At 39.5% G+C, this 19,536-nt stretch overlaps 3 protein-coding genes across 4 annotated transcripts in view; all 3 read right to left on the bottom strand.

Annotated features, from left to right (window-relative positions):
* Positions 1-3,443: 3,443 nt before the first annotated feature.
* LOC138060309 (gamma-glutamyl hydrolase-like) lies at positions 3,444-10,780 on the bottom strand. 2 transcript variants are annotated; one of them, XM_068906047.1, is made up of 10 exons: positions 10,692-10,780; positions 10,380-10,625; positions 8,695-8,806; positions 8,446-8,496; positions 7,687-7,771; positions 7,198-7,363; positions 6,940-7,046; positions 5,599-5,692; positions 5,057-5,194; positions 3,444-4,587 (listed from the first exon to the last, which is right to left on the bottom strand). In XM_068906047.1, exons 2-10 carry the CDS (start codon positions 10,513-10,515, stop codon positions 4,454-4,456), a joined length of 1,023 nt encoding a protein of 340 aa, XP_068762148.1. In that variant the 5' UTR covers positions 10,516-10,625; positions 10,692-10,780; the 3' UTR covers positions 3,444-4,453. The 2 variants fall into 2 exon arrangements, with proteins under 2 accessions (XP_068762148.1, XP_068762149.1); XM_068906048.1 differs by having other exon boundaries at positions 4,335-4,587; positions 10,380-10,451; positions 10,692-10,719.
* A 2,491-nt stretch (positions 10,781-13,271) lies between these two features.
* Positions 13,272-17,381, bottom strand: LOC138059537 (uncharacterized). Its single transcript, XM_068905182.1, has 5 exons — positions 17,216-17,381; positions 16,866-16,959; positions 16,117-16,276; positions 14,183-14,335; positions 13,272-13,571 (listed from the first exon to the last, which is right to left on the bottom strand). Exons 1-5 carry the CDS (start codon positions 17,350-17,352, stop codon positions 13,411-13,413), a joined length of 705 nt encoding a protein of 234 aa, XP_068761283.1. The 5' UTR covers positions 17,353-17,381; the 3' UTR covers positions 13,272-13,410.
* A 1,886-nt stretch (positions 17,382-19,267) lies between these two features.
* Positions 19,268-19,536, bottom strand: part of LOC138059026 (eukaryotic translation initiation factor 3 subunit D-like) — a 16,162-nt gene continuing 15,893 nt past the window's right edge. Inside the window, exon 14 of the mRNA XM_068904519.1 lies at positions 19,268-19,536. This exon is cut by the window's right edge and continues 756 nt beyond it. The gene's annotated coding sequence lies outside the window, so the exon portion shown is untranslated.

Here is a 19,536-nt window from a genome sequence, read left to right as displayed (position 1 = left end):
GCTACAGACGAAGAAAATCGCCGCAGGGAACAGGCAAAAAATGAAGAACGCCGAGAGATACGAAAATACGTGCAGAAGAATTTTAATTGTCGGGATCACTGCCAACGTAAGCTGTAAATATTTACAGTTCACCTATAGCTGAACATAGAAGTCAACTAGACCTAGAAATGGAATAGAGATGCCATCTTCCTGCGTCTAGCATAGACTGAGTGGTGGGTTTTATTACTATTTTTATTTGCGTTTCCGATATAAAAAAAGCTGAGGTTGAATCAACAGATTTATTCCTGCAAGAATACGTGCAGTCGTAAAGACTATGAGAAGTGCGGAATGTCCGTGTAGAAATGCTGGATTGGAGTGCATCAGTGGTTGCCAATGCGACACAAAGAACCCTAACGTTTTGACAAATTCCTGTTCAAAACAGAGAACAACGTCGAATGAAAGGCATTAAAAGTCGGCCATTAGTTGCCTGATATTATCTCATGGGTAATCGCAGACAATGTGGGAAAGGTTGGTAAAAAACCAATTTGCGGTATGTTGTTAAAACATGTCGTTGGTTTCGTCACACATTTTATAAAAATTACCCGCTTGAATTTCCCTTTAAGCGATTAAAGCTTGCTGCTGGTGGCGAGCAAAGGCATTCGCCGGGTTTCTATTGATAACCACAGCGCTAGTTAGGGTTAGGGGTTAGGGTTAGGGTTTGGCCAAGGATCAGATTTTGCTAAGAGTGCTCAGCCAGGGCAGAGCAAGTCAGGAATTTGTAAAGAGTATTCTCGATGATATCAATGGTAGCGACAGTGCACCTCCAGATCACGATAGTAATAATAATAATAATAATAATAATAATAATAATAATAATAATAATAATAATAATAATAATAATATATTATACAGATACTGATAAAATACCAGGATTTGTCCTTTCACTAAAAAAATCATATCTTCACCGCGCGCCGTGAACATATCATTTTTATCTTTCACATGTGAGAATGCAGGATTGATTACAGCTACAGGGTCAGCATCAGACAATCTAGTTTTCACTGGATCATAAGCGACGGAGCCATAAGCGGAGTCGGAAGAAAATGAGAACGTTCTGTTTATTCCGACTCCGATTCCGTCGAGGTTATGACTCCGCTTAGCGCTCTTACTACTCGGAATACGAATCCGACACCGATTCCGTCGCTAGTGAAAACCAGCCTTTGGAGGTACAATAAGCGAGGCATAATTTTCAAGGACGGGCATTTTGCCATTTTACTGTATCAAAAGGAAAGTTGTAAGAGTTTATTTCAAACGTTTGAATGCAATTTGGAATACCACATCAAATCACGCTCCTGTAATTCCCAAACGGTTTCTGACGGAAATGCCCGCGTAAGAAAAGTTTAATTGCCCAGTTAACTGCGAGGATTACGTCTACATTTCGTCTATAAATCGCACTTCCTTGCATTCGGCGGCTGCGCCCGCAGTACGAGCGGCAGCCAAAACGTAGCTTTCCCACCGAAACGACACGAAAATAGCTAACAAAAATAAAGGCTAAAGTTGCCTTGGCCTCTTCTAATAGTTAAGTTGAGAATTCCGGGTTTAATTTGACGAGGAACAGCATATTTTGCTCAAAATAACACAACTATTACCCTATCTGGCGACACTCCACGAAGAACGAGCGAGTTGCCATGCCGGAAGCCGGTGACCCATTTTTGACGCCAAATTGCAAGCTTGGAGACACAAAATATTTCATATTTCTCACTTTTTACAATCTGATATGGTTTTGGAAATTGTAAGTCCCTTTTGCTGAATATTTAATGTCATCTCCAGTGAGATAAATGACCTTATTTCAATGCTATTTCTGTTAATTTTAATTGAAGTCAGAACAGTGAAGTTTTTCTCGCCTGCTGAATCCTGATTGGTCAATTCAAATTTCAGGCGCGCCATCCGTATGCAAGGTTCAAATATGTTCATTTTCTTAATTCAAGAAATTTATCGGTCGACAGATCCACTATCAGATAATGCGCGCACTGTGATTGGCCAATTTAGTGGGCCTATGGAGGTATACCTGTGACAAAATTCAATATCAGTATTTGAAATAAAATCGTCCAAATCATGAATGCTTCAATCCAAAGCTGAATGGCAAGAAGCCGATTCTGCAAATGGCCATCACGGAAAGAGGCATAACGCAAAAAGCCATAACGCAAACAGCCATAACGCAGAGACGCATAATGCAAATAGCCATAACGCAAATAGCCATAGCGTGAAGAGGAACGGAAAGAGGCATAACGCAAAAAGGGCATAACGCAGAAAGGCATAACGCAAATATTCATAACGCAAAGGGCATAATGTGAAAAAGCCATAACGCAAAGGCCCTTTGAAGAATTGAGACTAGCTGTGTGCTCCGTAAATAATTTCAGCTCTAATAAAAAGTCATTTGATTGTTCAAGGGAAAGAACATATAATCGCTATCGAACTTTTTCTTCCTGTTTAAGTTATGCCTCTGCGTTATGGCCCTGCTTTATGCCTCATTGCATTATCATTTTTGCGCCATGGCCATTTGCGTTATGCGTCTCCGCGTCATGCCTTTTTGCGTGATGTCTACTTGCGTTATACCTATTCGCGTTATGGATATTTGCGTGATGCCTATTTTCGTTATGCCTCTTTCTGTGATGGCCATTTGCAGAATCGGCCGGGCTTGTTGCCATGCAGCTTTGGATTGATGCATTCATGATTTGGACGATTTTATTTCAAATACTGATCATTGAATTTTGTCATAGATATACCTCCATATGGGCCGTATTTACAACTTTGCTTCTTAATTTAACGGCGAACAAGTATCATAATTCTTACAAGCTTGGTTTTCTCGGGTCGCGCTGTTAGTTACGGCTCCTTGATTTGTTGTACTACTCAATTCAAGGCCCGAGTGCATAAATTAAAGTGAAAAATGGCTCTGGTATTAGTGTAACATGACCGCAATCTTATAAACGAAGCCAGTAGCCCTGTTCCAAACGAGCGCTGGAGACTGGAACCATAAGTTTAATACCGATCAATCAAGAAAGACCTCTTAAAACTCCTGTAATTTCTGGTTTTTCATCGTGTTCTGTTTAGCTTGATCGTTTCTCTAAGGAGGCGCTCAATAAAAAATGTTGGTCACCGACTTCGTTTTTGAGATATAAACGCTTAAACACAAAGTATAGTGCTTTTTTAGATGATTTTTCCTTTGTTGTCATGGTAATTTTAATGTGACATTAATATGTGGATCTTGTTAATCAATTATTGGTGTTTCACATGGTACCATAACATTGTCATTAAGGGAAACAATGTTGTAGAGTTTATCTTTCTAAAAGCGCATGCCTTCCAAATTGTTGAAACCGGTTTGAATCACCTTAAGACACTAAACTGCAATTTTGACTCCACTATCCAATCAGACACAACACGACTGACTCAATCACAACACAACTGTGTAGATACATGGGCATGTAGGACAGCAAGCGCCACAAGCCGGTTTATTTTTCTTTCGATATGCATACAAACTCCGCTCTAGCATAACAATACGTTAGCATATGAATGAAGGGGTAGTTTCTAAAGAAACTGTGGTGCTGTGTGAGCCGATTCGCTCTGACGAAGGGCTAACGCTCGAAACGTCAGCTTTTAGAATCTCTGTACGGTGGCCAATTTACATCTATCAACTCCGTTGATAAAACCAAATTTTTGAATACGTTAGCATACTTGATGTTACTGACAGAGAAACATGGGCATGGGCATGTGTGACAGCAAGCGCCACAAGCCGGTTTAATTTTGCTTACCAAATGCATAAAAACTCCTAGCATAACAATACGTTAGCATACTTAATGGTACTGACCTCCTAAAAACTTGTTAAAGGAAAAGTACACTGGGCACCTGCCGGATACGAAAACCCGAAACCCTTCGGGAATGAGGGAACGTATTCTCCAAACCCTATGCAAGTGCCACTACCCCATGGAGGCTAAGGGGAAAATGTAACAAAAAAGTAGGCGAAGAAAGCTGAACCTAGACTGATTTAAATCCCTAACGGTTCACTATTTATACGACAAATTACCCATAATCCCCACCAGACAACCGGACCTAGTCCTCTGGTCCGTGCTGGCAAAATATCCCTGCCAATTTCGCAGGCTACAACTGTCAGAAATGGCATTTTCACTTATCTTGGTGCTGTGCTTAAAATTGTACTTCCGATTATCTGAATAAAACATTAATGTTATTGAAACTTTCAAGATTAAAATTACAATATTTAAATTTAATAAATTAAAGCATGGAATAGTGTTTTGTACGGCATTCCCCTGGTCCACTATTTTGTATAAGAGAGGTCAGTCGGTTTTGCGACGCTTCTGCACGGGCCTGATCTATAATACGTAATCATTTAGTGTGCGTCAATTCCGTATACGCGCCCAAGTTACAAGATGTAACCTGTATGTTGTATTTTCTTGTAATTAATTTACTGGACATTATTATAAAAAAAGTAAGCTTGAATCACTGGCAAGTAATCCTCTACATAAGTGGTTTTGTAGTTGTAAATTAGCGCAGCTCTTTCTTCTGCTACACTGGGAAAGTGATGACCACTGCGTCTTGCTATGGATAAATTGAGAGTGACCATATGTTAGACTTACCTTGAGAACTTTCGTGACAAAGGCGTTAAAAAGTGAATTGCTCCGCTTAGAACGAGACTCATTCAAAACGTACCCTCAAACGGACCACTGGATGAGAAAAAAAATCGAACAGAACTGGAGCCCGTGGTCAAACCATGTTGTCAATAGGGATGGTTTGGTTTCCCAACGCATCTACTCAACCTTAGAAAACAAGCCCTCGCGAGGAAATGAAAGTTTAAGTGGCTTCCAGGTCATTTCACATGCGCATAAGACACAGTTGGTCACTGGGAAAATAAGGACTAGTTTTTCTTTTGGTGGACGCCAACCTTAGGACAGTTTGAGTTATCAAAAACGAACACGGGAAAGAAAAGAAAAAGAAATTTGAAAACCCAAGTCACTAGTTGAGTGTCTTAAGCTCACTAAAGACAAAGGAGTAGTGACAAAAAACTGACCTTGTTTCATAAAGAAGTTCGCAAAATATTGACTAGCAAGCACATCTTTCATGGAATGTTTGATGTCCAAGTCTCGCCGCCATTCAAATTGTGCCTTTAGAGGATGCCAGTGGAGCAAATATATTGGGTACTGTTTACCTGCAAGCAATCCCATTGCTTTGTTATATAAAATACTGAAGCATCTCGTCAATATGAACTACGCCGATGACAGTTCATCTGGATGTGGATGATGCACCTCTTTCAGTTTGTTTATTTGCGGAAAAAAAACTTACTGATAAAGGCTAAAATAGTAGTAACAAGGAACATTTTTCGTGTTGAAGGAACATATTTTGAGACCAGAGGGGGTTATTACAGTGAGCTCCCTCCACAGCATAAGAAAAGTATTACTAAGAATCGATTTGTACTCTTCACCCCCCAATTTCTCCTCGAAAGCTTACATAGTGTAAACGCGGTCAATTTAAGCAAATCAAAGAGTTAATTGATTCAAAAACTGAAACCTGCTAAATGTCAGAGTTACAACAGGAATGACATAACTCGTATACCTTCCATCATTGCAATGAATTCCACTCCTTTTCGGTCCTTGCTGGTCCCAAGGATTCTAAAGAAGTTGTTCAGAAGTTTGTTCTTGTCGTAGGTCTGCGACAGGGAGGAACGTCACTGGTGAATCGTCGGACTATCTTATTTTTACTATTTTTCTTTGGACTCAAATTGTGCAATTTTAGGTTACCTTTAAAATTAGTCACAAGAAATTATATTCACGCCCTTAACGAAAAACACTACTTGTGACCAAAGGAACGTAGGTGCTTCAGTCGGCATCAGCTAACTAACGGTTATTCGTTGTTTTGTTTTGAATTGTGATTTTGAATTTGAATTGATATTCCACTTGCAACTAAAATGTCGATCTATCTTCTCTTGTTCTCTTTACACATTTCATGCTTTCTAATCATTTACACTTCAACGGACTATATGTACCATTCAATTTGATATTTATGATACTTAGAAGGAAATTGTTATGAATGAAAGTTGCCCGAATAGGCTGGCTTAAAATTGTGCATAAGACGACATTTGAAAGAAACTGTTCCCTAGATTAACATCACGTGGTCTGAAAGTACAAGCTAAAGAGGTCTATTGGATCATTTCACTGAGAGTCAACTTCAACTTCCATGGTTGAGGTTCAAATTTGACTTTTGAGTAGGAAACCTTGATTTCGCTGATTCTGTTATCGCTGCTCTTTCGTTGCTACACAATTCGAAACTAGCTTATTGTCTTCTTAAAGAAATATTCCAGAATCCTTTAACCCGTGACCCTGTAAGCTCACGAGTATAAAAGGTACCCGTATGTTGCAAAATCAAAACAACAACAGCGATAACAGAATCAGCGAAATCGAGGTTTTCTACTCAAAAGTCAAAATTCGGAACCTCAACTACGGGCGTTGAAGTTGACTCTCAGTGAAATGACCCAATAGACCTCTTCAGCTTTTTCTTTCAGACGACGTGATGTTACTCTAGGGAACAGTTTCTTTCAAATGTCGTCTTATGCACGTGCATATTTATGCAACCTTATGAAAGAACAAAAGGAAAATTCCCTTGGAAACATCACGTGGTCAGAAAATGGGAAATGGGAAAGTTAAAGAGGTCAGTTGCAACTCCGCAGCAATCGGTATGACAAAAAGATGGTTTGCAACCAATCTCTTCAGACACGGGTAACAATGATGTAATATAAACAGTTGCTGGACATGTGGACAAACATAAGGAGTGGGGAAAATGCGAGATCTTTTGTTTGCGTCCACCAAAATGGCGGTGATGACGTAATGTAAAAACCACCTACGATCATTACAAAACAAAAACACACACACAACGTACAAAGATGAAGTCGAGACTAACCTTAGGGGTGAGTGCCAATCTGTGGTTGTTATACATCACTGAATTATTACTTAAATACTTTACGATATATGGCGGAGCAGACTTCCACATGGCGGCTTTAATATAGTCTTGAAAAAAATCAAAGGTAAATGGGTCAATATCACCAGTGGTGAAACGAAATTTTGAAATGTTTCAGCATTTCGTAAAATACGTAAGACATCACACGAGTAATTATATATATCAATTAATATGAGGCCCTCTAAGAATCATGCAGCAAACCTTTGGCTAGGATAAGCTTTAGACTGACGTTCTTTGCATCAACTTCAGTAAAGAGTTTTGTGCGAAGTTGTCCATGACTCAAATCCGGCCTGCTGACCAGCATAGCAACCAGCTCAAAACCAAGACATTCCGCCCAGATAGGAAAAAAGTCCCCGTTGTCAAAAGCCTAGAGGAAAAGCATTTCAGAGATAAGCAGTCACAATCAACGTTGTATTTTGCCCTGTATTTTTGTAATGAAAATGTAAATAGCACGATCTCGGATAAGGAGGGTATTTTAAGCTTCAGCCAGTAAGATCTCTCAACTCTTGCTTGTTCCTCAGTAGTGCAGGACTGGTTTCAGGACCCGGCAAACAAAAAGAGGTCTAGAAGAGGGCATCACCTTCCCAACATACAACCTGACTGATTTCTTAGAAACAATTTTCACCTTGAAAGCTCATAGATTCTACATTTTTTCTCATTTATCAGTACAAAGATGTCCTTACAGCTTACCTTAAGAGCCAAATCAAATATCTGCTTTCCTACCCGAGTGTAATTTGTATGAAGCAGTGGTCGGTGACCTCCTGGGAAAATGGCCCTATGTTTCAATATATGGAATAAATAAGAGAAATGGGTAAGTTCCACGTTTATATTAAAACCATTAAACCACGAATACAACTTACAGACCCATTCATCACCGGTGAATGGTAACTTTAGATGTTGTACTCATAATCTTCTAACCACAGTGGCATCAAACCATGTCTGAAGGAACTGAAATAAGCCTGAGACTGAATACCAAACATCTGAGATCTAGACATCTGAATTTGTTCTCACCAGTCAGCTAAGCTATGTGTTCACTTTGTAGGTGCTATTCTGATTAATCCCAAACTGACAAGGCAACAATCTAAGATAATTCTTTCCCAGCAAACAAATTACTACATGCATGTAGGCTTTATTTCGGCGCTTAAATTAATATATTCGAAATGGCTTAAATTTAGTTAACGTTTAGAAACAAAGATAAGCGTAACAAAAGAAAAAGAAAACTTGAGTGACTATTTTATACGAGTTTAGCTTGGGTTAGGGCGTTAATTAATTAATTCCCAGGAATTAACATATTTGAACCTATCCCTGGTCCCTACACTCGTATAAATTAGTCACTCTATCATTGTCCTTTTAAACACATTTTGCTTATCTTTATTCTTTAATGCTTCGCATCAGTCGGCCACAAGAGGAAATACAGGTTTCACCCCATGACCATGCTCACGCACTTACCCATTCAAAGAATTGAACTGCTTTTCAATCTGTTTTTCCGTGGAATCGATGCTGTGTTTTGGTTAAGAATCCATTTAACAATACTATTTGTTAAGTGCGTTTATGTTGTTGTTCCTGGCAGCTTCTCTTAAATCCAAAATATCCGGCCATCTGTATCGTCATTTTACTGGATTTCAGTCATGTACCTCGTGTGAGACAAGATATTATTTCGTTAATTGGTTGTGAACGAATGGAAATTTCAAAGGATACAAAATAGGAACCATTCTTCCTCCAGCAGACTCGATAAATTTCACGTAAGATGCGGCAATATATTGACTTCCAAATATGGTTACGTTTCGATCGGTTTCTTGAGTGAGCACTCCTTGAAAACAAAACGAATTAAAAAAGACATTAACTTGCACACAAGAGTGAATGCCTAACGTTTACTACACTCGTCAATTAATTTGTTGATTTATATCTGGGATACTGTTGCCTTGCCCGCCATTCTGAATCAGGTATCCTTGTATAAAAAAAGGGATAAATTATCAAATTATAATATTAAGGAACACCCTGCATTGGTTTGGCCATGTTATGCGAATGCCCCCCACCCCCCACCCGGGAGGATTATGACAGAATGGAAGCCCCGTGGCAGGAGGCACCAGTGTTAAACAATCTAAATGGGTAATACCCATATAATTTAAATTTAGATCAGTGGGTGCAAGTCATCTCAGATGACCATCCGAGTCATCCAACCATCATTCATGCATGCACCGTATTTAGGTCTAAGCACCCATTTTGAATAGTGCTGATAAACTGTGTTTTAAGTCTAAACGCCCATTCTAAGTAAGCACTCATCTGAAAAATCGATTAGCTTTCAATATTGGTAATTGGTCTCTATTTAAATATTACAAAAATTCGCCTTCACTCAGCAGCGTGCTTCGATGGTGTGGTGATTATCGATGATTCCTTACGCGTGGCTAACGGACTAGGCTCAACCTTTTTGTCATCCATGTCCGTCGATCGTCTTAGACAAAAAATTCCTTTTTTCCCTTTTTTTCTCCTGACGAGAAAATTTTTAAGTGTAGGGTAAACTTCATGTAGTTGAAGTAAAAGAGGAAATGCATATTTAATGAGTTGCTTGGATGACTCGGATGATCATCTGAGATGGGTTGCACCTACTGATCTAAATTTAGATTATATGGGTATTACCCATTTAGATTGTGTCACACGCGTGCAGGAGGCCAATTGGACGTTCGCAGAGAAAGCGTTGAATGGATGGTATTCCATCTGCCCAACCCCACTTGTAAATGCTGATCTTTTAATCATACACCACACATTTTGCTTGCATCTCGTTCTAACATCTCCACCCTCTGCATTTCACCTTGCCAAATTTGACCCTTAGACTAAGGATAGGAAGGAAATCCGATGGGAGAACGTCATCCCTCCTGGAACTGAATCTTATCTCAAGTTCTCCTCCATTCAATGGTGCTTAACTTAAGTGCAACTTTAAAAAGGCAGAGAACTGTTCCTCGCTTAAAATTTGTAAATTAACTCTTGTCTTGCTTTCTGACTCACAAATGCTCGTGTTACAGTGAGAACCGATAATATCAACCAGGCCCGGGTTGCTCAAAGCATGGATAGCGCTATCCAGCGTTAAATACCATAGAAACCTATAGGTTTTGACATCTGTTAACCAACGGTAAGTGCCTCCAGGCTTCGAGAAACCGGCCACAGGCCTCTTTTAAACATTAAAATGAGTAAAACTTTTTCTGATTGACAAAAGTGATAAACTCTTAAGTTTCTAATCTGTTTTGTTATAGCCAAAAAGATTTCAATTTGTCATTTAGTTGGCCTATTTCATCGTTATTGACGTGACTGAGATTCTTTTAAACTGAAACTGAACTGATTCCTTCCAGTACACCTGACTCTATCATTATCAATAACAAGTCACTTACCTACGATTGGCCTGTCAGTCTTCTCATCGCCACCATACTCAAAAATTTCCGTAAAGATGTCCATTACTGTTGCTTTTGACATTTTTATCAAGATAAATATAACAATTATGATTTCAGTTTTACCAAAGTTCGTCATGTTAAGGATTTTTCGAGAATGAAACGACTGTCACCCGTAATGGTGTCCTATCAACAGGTATACTGGGCCAATGTCGCTTTTGTTTTTTATCCGTATCTGAGTTGGACCCCCTAGCACATAAGAAATCAAAATAAGTGGCCAAGACTCTTAGGTGCTCAACGATTAAGCTAGAGTACCTTGTTTACGGCGAACTTCAGTTGGCATTAAAGGATTCTTGTCAGCCACGCCTACGTTTTTGCCTATGTGGCCAGCGCGGGAGTCTTTTTCTCCATTTGCGTCCGATTACACTTGAGTATGTGACGCGTGACAAAAAACCAGCTACAGACGAAGAAAATCGCCGCAGGGAACAGGCAAAAAATGAAGAACGCCGAGAGATACGAAAATACGAGCAGAAGATTTTAATTGTCGGGATCACTGCCAACGTAAGCTGTAAATATTTACAGTTCACCTATAGCTGAACATAGAAGTCAACTAGACCTAGAAATGGAATAGAGATGCCATCTTCCTGCGTCTAGCATAGATCGAGTAGTGGGTTTTATTACTATTTTTATTTGCGTTTCCGTTATAAAAAAAAGCTGACGTTGAATCAACAGATTTATTCCTGCAAGAATACGTGCAGTCGTAAAGACTATGAGAAGTGCGGAATGTCCGTGTAGAAATGCTGGATTGGAGTTCATCAGTGGTTGCCAATGCAACACAAAGAACCCTAACGTTTTGACAAATTCCTGTTCAAAACAGAGAACAACGTCGAATGAAAGGCATTAAAAGTCGGCCATTAGTTGCCTGATATTATCTCATGGGTAATCGCAGACAATGTGGGAAAGGTTGGTAAAAAACCAATTTGGGGTATGTTGTAAAACATGTCGTTGGTTTCGTCACACATTTTATAAAAATTACCCACTTGAATTTCTGTTTAAGCGATTAAAGCTTGCTGTTGGTGGCGAGCAAAGGCATTCGCCGGGTTTCTATTGATAACCACAGCGCTAGTTAGGGTTAGGGGTTAGGGTTAGGGTTTGGCCAAGGATCAGATTTTGCTAAGAGTGCTCAGCCAGGGCAGAGCAAGTCAGGAATTTGTAAAGAGTATTCTCGATGATATCAATGGTAGCGACAGTGCACCTCCAGATCACAATAATAATAATAATAATAATAATAATAATAATAATAATAATAATAATAATAATAATAATAATAATATATTATACAGATACTGATGAAATACCAGGATTTCTCCTTTCACTAAAAAATCATATCTTCACCGCGCGCCGTGAACATATCATTTTTATCTTTCACATGTGAGAATGCAGGATTGATTACAGCTACAGGGTCAGCATCAGATAAGTCTCTTTTAATAGATGGAGGGAGTCTGCGTAACGCATAAACAGAGTTAACTGAATAGAGTGTAATGTGAAGTGCTCGATTTCTATCCCATATGAACCATGTCCCTACTGATGGAAATGGGCCCACACAAGGACAGAGAAAAACTCTGACCACGGTGGGAATTGAAACCACGAGCTTCGGGTTAGATCTCCGCCGCTCTACCGACTGAGCTACAAGGTCAGACGGGAGCATACCGTGGGAACTGAAGATGTTAAAGTCACGGCAATGAACATGTACAAGTACAAGGAAAGGTTACGTTTATACAAACGTTTAAACAGAGTGTTTAAAATATAGGTGCTACACGACCAACGTTTGTATAAACGTAACCTTTCCTTGTACTTGTACATGTTCATTGCCGTGACTTTAACATCTTCAATTCCCACGGCCTGCTCCTGTCTGACCTTGTAGCTCAGTCGGTAGAGCGGCGGAGATCTAACCTGAAGGTCGTGGGTTCAATTCCCACCCTGGTCAGAGTTTTTCTCTGTCCTTGTGTGGGCCCATTTCCATCAGTAGGGCTAATGCTCACATGGTTCATATGGGATAGAAATCTAGCACTTCACATTACAATCTATTCGGTTAACTCTGTTTAAAATATAAGTGCTACACCGCCAACGTTTGTATAAACGTAACCTTTCCTTGTGCGTAACGTATAGTTTTACAGCTATAAAAATTGAGTCGTTTCACTTTAAAATGGGTTATTCCCTTCCTGCCTTCCTTTGTAAGCAAGTAGTACACATTGTGGAGTTGTACGGCTACACGGTTTTAAAAAGATTAACTTTTTAACGGAACTTTCAGCCTAAGATCAACCAAATTTTAAGAAAGCCTTAATTTTGCTCATTTTCTTTGTAAGTCAAATATTTAGCGACGTTTTTTAACTTTAACAATGTGGCTCTCGTGATTTATTGAAGACTCGACAACTCAGTTCAACTGGTAGTCGAGCTAAGTGTACCACAGTTTAAGAACGTTTTCAGTGTCAAATCGCAACAAAAGTAAGAACTTCCTTACCTCCCCCCCCCCCCCTTCCTTTCTTGTAGTGGATCACGAATCGTCGACCACCTTAGAAGTGACATCATAGGCAGGAATAGATTTTGTCCGCGTCGAATGGTTTCACAATAATGACAACAGTACATGTAGAATATATTCAGCATCTAATTGCACAGCCACTATAAAGCGCTATTGTTTCCTCTGACTTAAATATTATAATGCCCTGAAAGTCCGAACGTGACGTTCACAAGTGCGCAATACGATACGAAGAGTCTCAAGACGTTAGCGAGCAACTCTTGACAACTCGCTTGATAAAACCAATTTTCGTGTCTTACTCTCCCAAAGACATAACCCCCGTATTTTTTAAAACAAAGCTCTTCAAGTGCGTGCCAGGATAGTATTATAAGGGGTATCTTTATTCTGCTTTTATCCTCTTTCTTGAAAGTGACAACAGAAATAATTTCTAAGAAGCTATAAATTTACAAAACCACAGAGGATTGCTTCTTATTATTGCTAAAGTTACACCTTCCTTTTCTAAGATTTTCGTTGACTCTCTCCATCCTGAGTGTCAGTATTTTTTCTCCTTTTTGATGGAGCTGAACCGTTGTCTAATAATTCGGGGGCAAACTTCTGTCCAACAACATTTGTCCAAAGGCAGATTTCGACTTTGTGTTCATTCCAGTCTCCTTCAGGATCTAAATAAAAACTTCAAATATTACATTTCTTTTTTAGATTAAGACACCACTTCCCCTCTTCCCTGTCTTCTGTACGACATGAAAGAAGGCAAATTTTTAAATCTCCCAATGTCACTATCAATGTTGTTATGATAACATTAATCACTTTTTGACTTTTCTTTGTCTCTATGTTGTTTGGTTTTGAGTTGTGCTTGTTTGTATGTTGCTTATCAAAGCCAAAAAAAAAAAAGCCCAACCAATGCCAGAGGTCTGCAACGATCAAACGTGACAGAAAATCATATCCATACATGGTTACTTAAAATAAGAGAGAGTTGAGTTTGAACGTTTCCTAAAAGTATTTACTTGCAGGAAGTAATAAGATGCTCAATAATTATCTTGATGGACAATGGTGCTGGATATGCAAACCGTCCATGCAACACCAACAGATATACCCAGAAACACATTGTATGGTGACATTGATTAGAAGAAGTGTCACAAAGTGTTCCCTAGTTCTTCTCCCAAACGTCAACTTCATTTGTGTATAGGAAACCAGAAAATTAATATCACACATCACGACAACTTACAAACGTTTTACAAAATCTATGAAAGGTGCCACCTCTATTTTTGCTAACCTTTGTTAACTAAATTCTCCACACGACTTCTTATACTCTCAAGAAACTGAAGATAGAATTTTAGTGTATAATCTATCTTTCCAAGTCTTGGAATAGCTTGCATCGACTCATCTGCCATGAATGGTATTTTTGGACTTCCAGCACATAAAATAGCTTGAAAAACAGAAAAAAGAACATGAAAGAACATTGTAGATCAATGCAATGCAGATCAGTGCATGGCTCTCACATGAATCTCCTTGAATTCATGAAATCATTATGTACAGGCAATATAACTAGAACGTGCAGATTCAAGCCGATTTGGATAGAAACATTTCGATACAAATTGACCCTAATCTGTGCGTTTCTAGTTACATTTTCTGTACATCATGTCCTCAGTATGTGGAATAAACTTTTTTGCTTTAACAATACTATAGTTTTTAAGACTATAATTACCGGTAGCTCAGGATTCTGTATAATACCAAGGGTAAATCAAATCAGTAGAGCTTGAACTTCTCTCATTTATATGGCATAAACTGAATAACTTGTGCCTATTTATATCACAGTCTAAAGATGGCATAATAAAGTTCCTCCTACTAGTAATCATGGATTAGTAAAGTGTATTCGATGTCTAGTAAAATGATATTTTTTATTGCACTGATTACCCAGAAATATTCAGGGAAAGTGGACTCATGGGGTGCTTTCTGGCAGTGTGCAGAGAGAACTTGAATCTCCTGTAAAAAGCAGCCGAGTTGACAAATCACAATGCGGCATCATTGCCGACATGAATTGCCATGCCGGGGCGAATTATAGTGCCTGTTTCCTACAGAACACACCAATACACAGCTGTCTGATGTTATAATAATAATAATAATAGTACCAACTTTATTCATTCAATACAATGAAAGGGAGAGACACCAGAGTTTATCCCTATACGAGGGTATCCGCCCAGATGTTAATGATCTAAAGTCTATTTTGATGAAGGAGGAAAACTGGAGTACCTGGAGAAAAACCCTCGGAAACAGATTGAGATCGACTGAAACTCAGCCCACATACGACCTAGAGGCCAGGGATAAACCTGGGTCGCAGAGGTGGGAGGCCCCGTTGATAACCAATAAGCCACCCTGACATTTGCTAGTGATACTTTTGAATAAATTAAGACAACTTCAATTACGTTTGAAAAAAACAGCAAAGAAAACAGCCTAGGAACCAACACACAAATCACATGGAAATATGGGGATTTTTTACTGCTTTCATTTGAGCATGCCGGCATTGCAATACAAACCCGATGTCGAGGCATAACAGATTCACAATCACATCAGATAAAGGTGATGTGCCCGTTGGCCAGCCAATCCAAGATGGCGTCCAAACTCCTGAAATTGCATGGCATCAAGATCGATATCCGGTAAAGATATTCGGGACATTCGGAAAACGACACGACTAGAATGCATCCTCCTTTGTCAGAACGCAATTAAAACAGATTTAGAAGGAGTACAACTCGGCAGTCATTTTGGTGTCAAGGGCTCACAAAGCCGGAACTTCATTGAGTATCCAAATAAGGTAAAGAACATGATGGGGTTACTACTCTCCCTTGAAAGGGATAGATGGGACACTGGTCTAACCCAGGGTTATCTTCTCTCCCTTACAGCACCCAACAGTTTGCTGGTGGTACACATTTAAGCATCTGGGAGGAAAAAAAAAAAAGTATGAATCAAAGTTTTTAGTCAAGTAAACAACACAGTAGGCAAAACAATTTTCCAAGAACTGACCCTGAGGTTAAGGATTCCACAGTCTGAACTGACTATGTTTAATTGCATCTCAAATGCAACAGCAAGGCCAGGCTTTAAGACCCTCAGTCATCCCATGAATGTGAAATTCTGGCAGACTCAACACTAAACCACCATTACCTTAATTAATTCTTTTCCTGTTCTTTCATAAATGTAAAGAGTTGACATTACCTGAAGCAGTTGCCGGTCCCACTGCTTTAAGTTTTGTCAATTCATTGATTGCTGATTTGACATCAGGTAAACACTGGAATGCTTTGCTTGTCACATCCTTCACTGTTTGATTGTTGTTTGTCTGAACAAGCTGAGTAAGGCGAGGCCTAAATTTCCCACGCTACAACAGTCCGTTTGTAAATGGATTAGTAACATAACTTTGCATTATTAGAGTATTCAATGAGACTGTGTTATAGTCACCAGTCATCAAATGAATTGACACTTTTAACTTCACACAAAGCCAAAAAGCTAAAAACAAGGGGGAGAGTAGAAAACACTGAACCCCAGTCCATGGACTACCCCGATGGACTACAGTTGACCCCAAAGTAGACTAACTCTAAGAAATACTATTTTGAATGAGTACTGTTAAAAGAGCTGAATTGATTATATACTTACATTGCATGTACCTCGTCTGCACAGCCACATGCAAATAAATTCAGGAATTGTACCGGTTTTGCTTCACTTACATGAAGTAATCGGTCATCACAACAATAATAATTATTGAAATCTAACCTTTTTAAAAATGGGTGCTTAGACTTAAAATACTGTTGACTATCGCCGTTTGAAATGGATGTTTAGGCTTAGCACTAATTGTGCTGCTCACTTGAAATGGTATTTTTGGGTTCGTCCATTTGGATAGTCCATCGGTGTGATCCATACACTAGGTAGGGGTCAGTGTTTTCAACTCTCCCAAAACGAAGATTACTCACAGTTAACTTCCATTCCATGAGTTTGACTAGTTCTTCTTTTGTCAAAAACTTCTGTGATCTCTTGCTTATTTCTTGAGGTAATTGGTGTTGAAACCTTTGCATAAATGATCAAAGGGATTTATTTTCAGTATTTTGCAGCTACATGTACCGGGATGTACACTGTAGGAAACAAAAATTCACGTAGTTCCTTGCCTTGACTCAAGCCGGCTGGTAAAGGAAAGATCATCACTTATTTACGGAAATGGGTGACATGAAAACACAGTAACCATAAATAAGCTTCCAAGACCCTGGCTTTTTATATTACATTCATTTTCTTGATGATTTTTCGTAATGTACTTCGATGTACTCACCATTGATCAAGTTCCAGTAGTTTCTTTGCTTTGTCTTTCTTTTCGCTCTCAGCTTTGCGTTTTAAGATCTCTTCATACAACTCAAATGATTGCTTCCATGCATCTATTCCGCTCTCTTCATAAAAACTGGCCGCCATGTTGCTTAATTCCAGGCTTTCCCGGACAGCGGATTTCCCCGCCAAATTCGTACAATCGGGAGTGCTTACCATTTAGCCAAATATAATCCGGATAGAATGATCGTTGCATAAAGGAAAGCGATTTTCCGAATTTCGTGACCAACCGGATGAGAATGGCGCTTACCATTTACTACACAGCATTCCATCCCGCATATTTTACTCGATCTTGTGAGAAAGGGCCTGGAAACGGAAGGTTCTCGCAAATGGTAAGGGCATTCCGAACGGAAAAAGAGGACTACCTCTGGAGGTTGTCCACAATTTCCGAAAAGATTTTCCGGAAAATTGCCTTTCCATTTGACCTCAAACCGAAATTTCCGGATTATTTGGCTAAATGGTAAGCACCCTCACACTCAGGCGTTCTCAGGAGTGTTTACACCACACGAAACGGAAATGGATCCTAAACACTCCACGGGAAAGACCTCAGATAGAATTGTCCGTGTCTAGCTCAACACAACCTTCAAATCAAATCTTTTAGACGGAAAAAAGAAAGGAGCCCGGCTCCAGGCTAGTTTGCCTCTAAATGTTCGATGACAGTTGGAGATGTTGCGTGGCCGAACTGGACAATAGCCCATTTCCGAGTTGCTGCATGCCTCAGTTTCAAAGCGAGTCCTGATGCACAACCATTCAAATGAAAATGAGCTGCGTATTCTTATGAAAATCAAACTCATTTCCCTTTGAATAGTTGAGCACCAAGACTCACATCGAAACCGAGACAAACAGCAACTCGGAAATGGCCTATTCTCTCCCTGCGCCTGATCGTTAATGTCGTTCCTGCCTTGTTCTACCGCCCATGCCACCCAAAGACACAGTATCGAAGAAATGTTTACTAGTCACCTTACTTTTGTCGGTATTTTTACTCCTGCTCGATCGACGTTCCCCTTCACCGTGTTGACTGAGAGCCTGAAAAAAGGTCTATTCACCAGTCAACAAAGCCACCACTCAGCAAGAACAGGTCTTGCTAATTCGCAAGCAGCAAGCACAATGAGGTCGGCTCTTACACATGTAAGCCTAAATGTTCTTGCATCGCTGTTTTCAAAGAACTATCACAATACAAAGCAGTATGTGACGTCAACACACTGTTAAACCCATTTCCATTCTTTGCGCGGTCGTAGATGGAATTACAAGCATATTTTCCACTCTAAGGGCCGATTTACACGGTACGGCTTTGTCGCATGCGACAACGGCTTACGACAGGCCCATGACATGATTTACGATTGTTTTGTACGTCAGAAAAAATGTCGTAGCATTTTAAAACATGTTTTAAAACGCTGCGACAATCGTAAGTCATGTCGTAGGCCTGTCGTGAGCTTGTCGCATGCGACAAAATCGTAAAGTGTAAGGCCCGATTTTCACGGTACGACTTTGTCGCATGCGACAACGGCTTACGACAGGCCCACGACATGATTTACGATTGTTGTGTACGTCAGAAAAAATGTCGTAGCATTTTAAAACATGTTTTAAAACGCTGCAACAATCGTAAATCATGTCGTGGGCCTGTCGTAAGCCGTTGTCGCATGCGACAAAGTCGTACCGTGTAAATCGGCCCTAAATCGGCCCTTAAAACAGTCACTTTGAAGGAGAGAGTTTGCCAAACCAAAGAGTGTGTTAGACAAGTGCAGAGAATTATTGAGCGATCTAAAGAATGCAGTTCAGGGCACGAATATAAAGGTACATAAGAAGTACTTTCTGGAAATTAAGGCAAATAAGTCGATTGTGAACACTTTCCACATTTCAAGAACAAAGGAGACGGATCTTTACATCGTGTGGCTCCCAATTTCGCGTTAAGTGTCTGTTCGAATTGTAGTTTTTGCATGACTAGACAAAAAATCTGGCATCAATAGCAATAATGTTCGCTCGTAAAAATATAACAACCAACCGTAGTTTGGATTCATTTAATAACAAGTGGTGTGACCTCTTCTGTTCATGACAATTCCAATACTTTCAAGTTCAAGCAAATTTGCTTGAACTAAAAACAGAATGAAAAGGAAATTACACTTACATTCAGATAACAAAATTCAAAAGTTCCATTTGCAAACACAATGAACCAAAAATAAAAATAACAACAGAAACACGAAATATTTACTTGACCCAATCAAGGTATTTGATCGGGCGTCTCTTGAATAAGAAAACAGACAATTTGCTTTC

This window comes from Montipora capricornis, chromosome 8 (genome assembly GCF_036669925.1).
Source record: "Montipora capricornis isolate CH-2021 chromosome 8, ASM3666992v2, whole genome shotgun sequence".
Taxonomy (NCBI): Eukaryota; Metazoa; Cnidaria; class Anthozoa; order Scleractinia; family Acroporidae; genus Montipora; species Montipora capricornis.
Note: the sequence above shows the minus strand (reverse complement) of the source record. Positions and strands in the feature narration are given on the sequence as shown.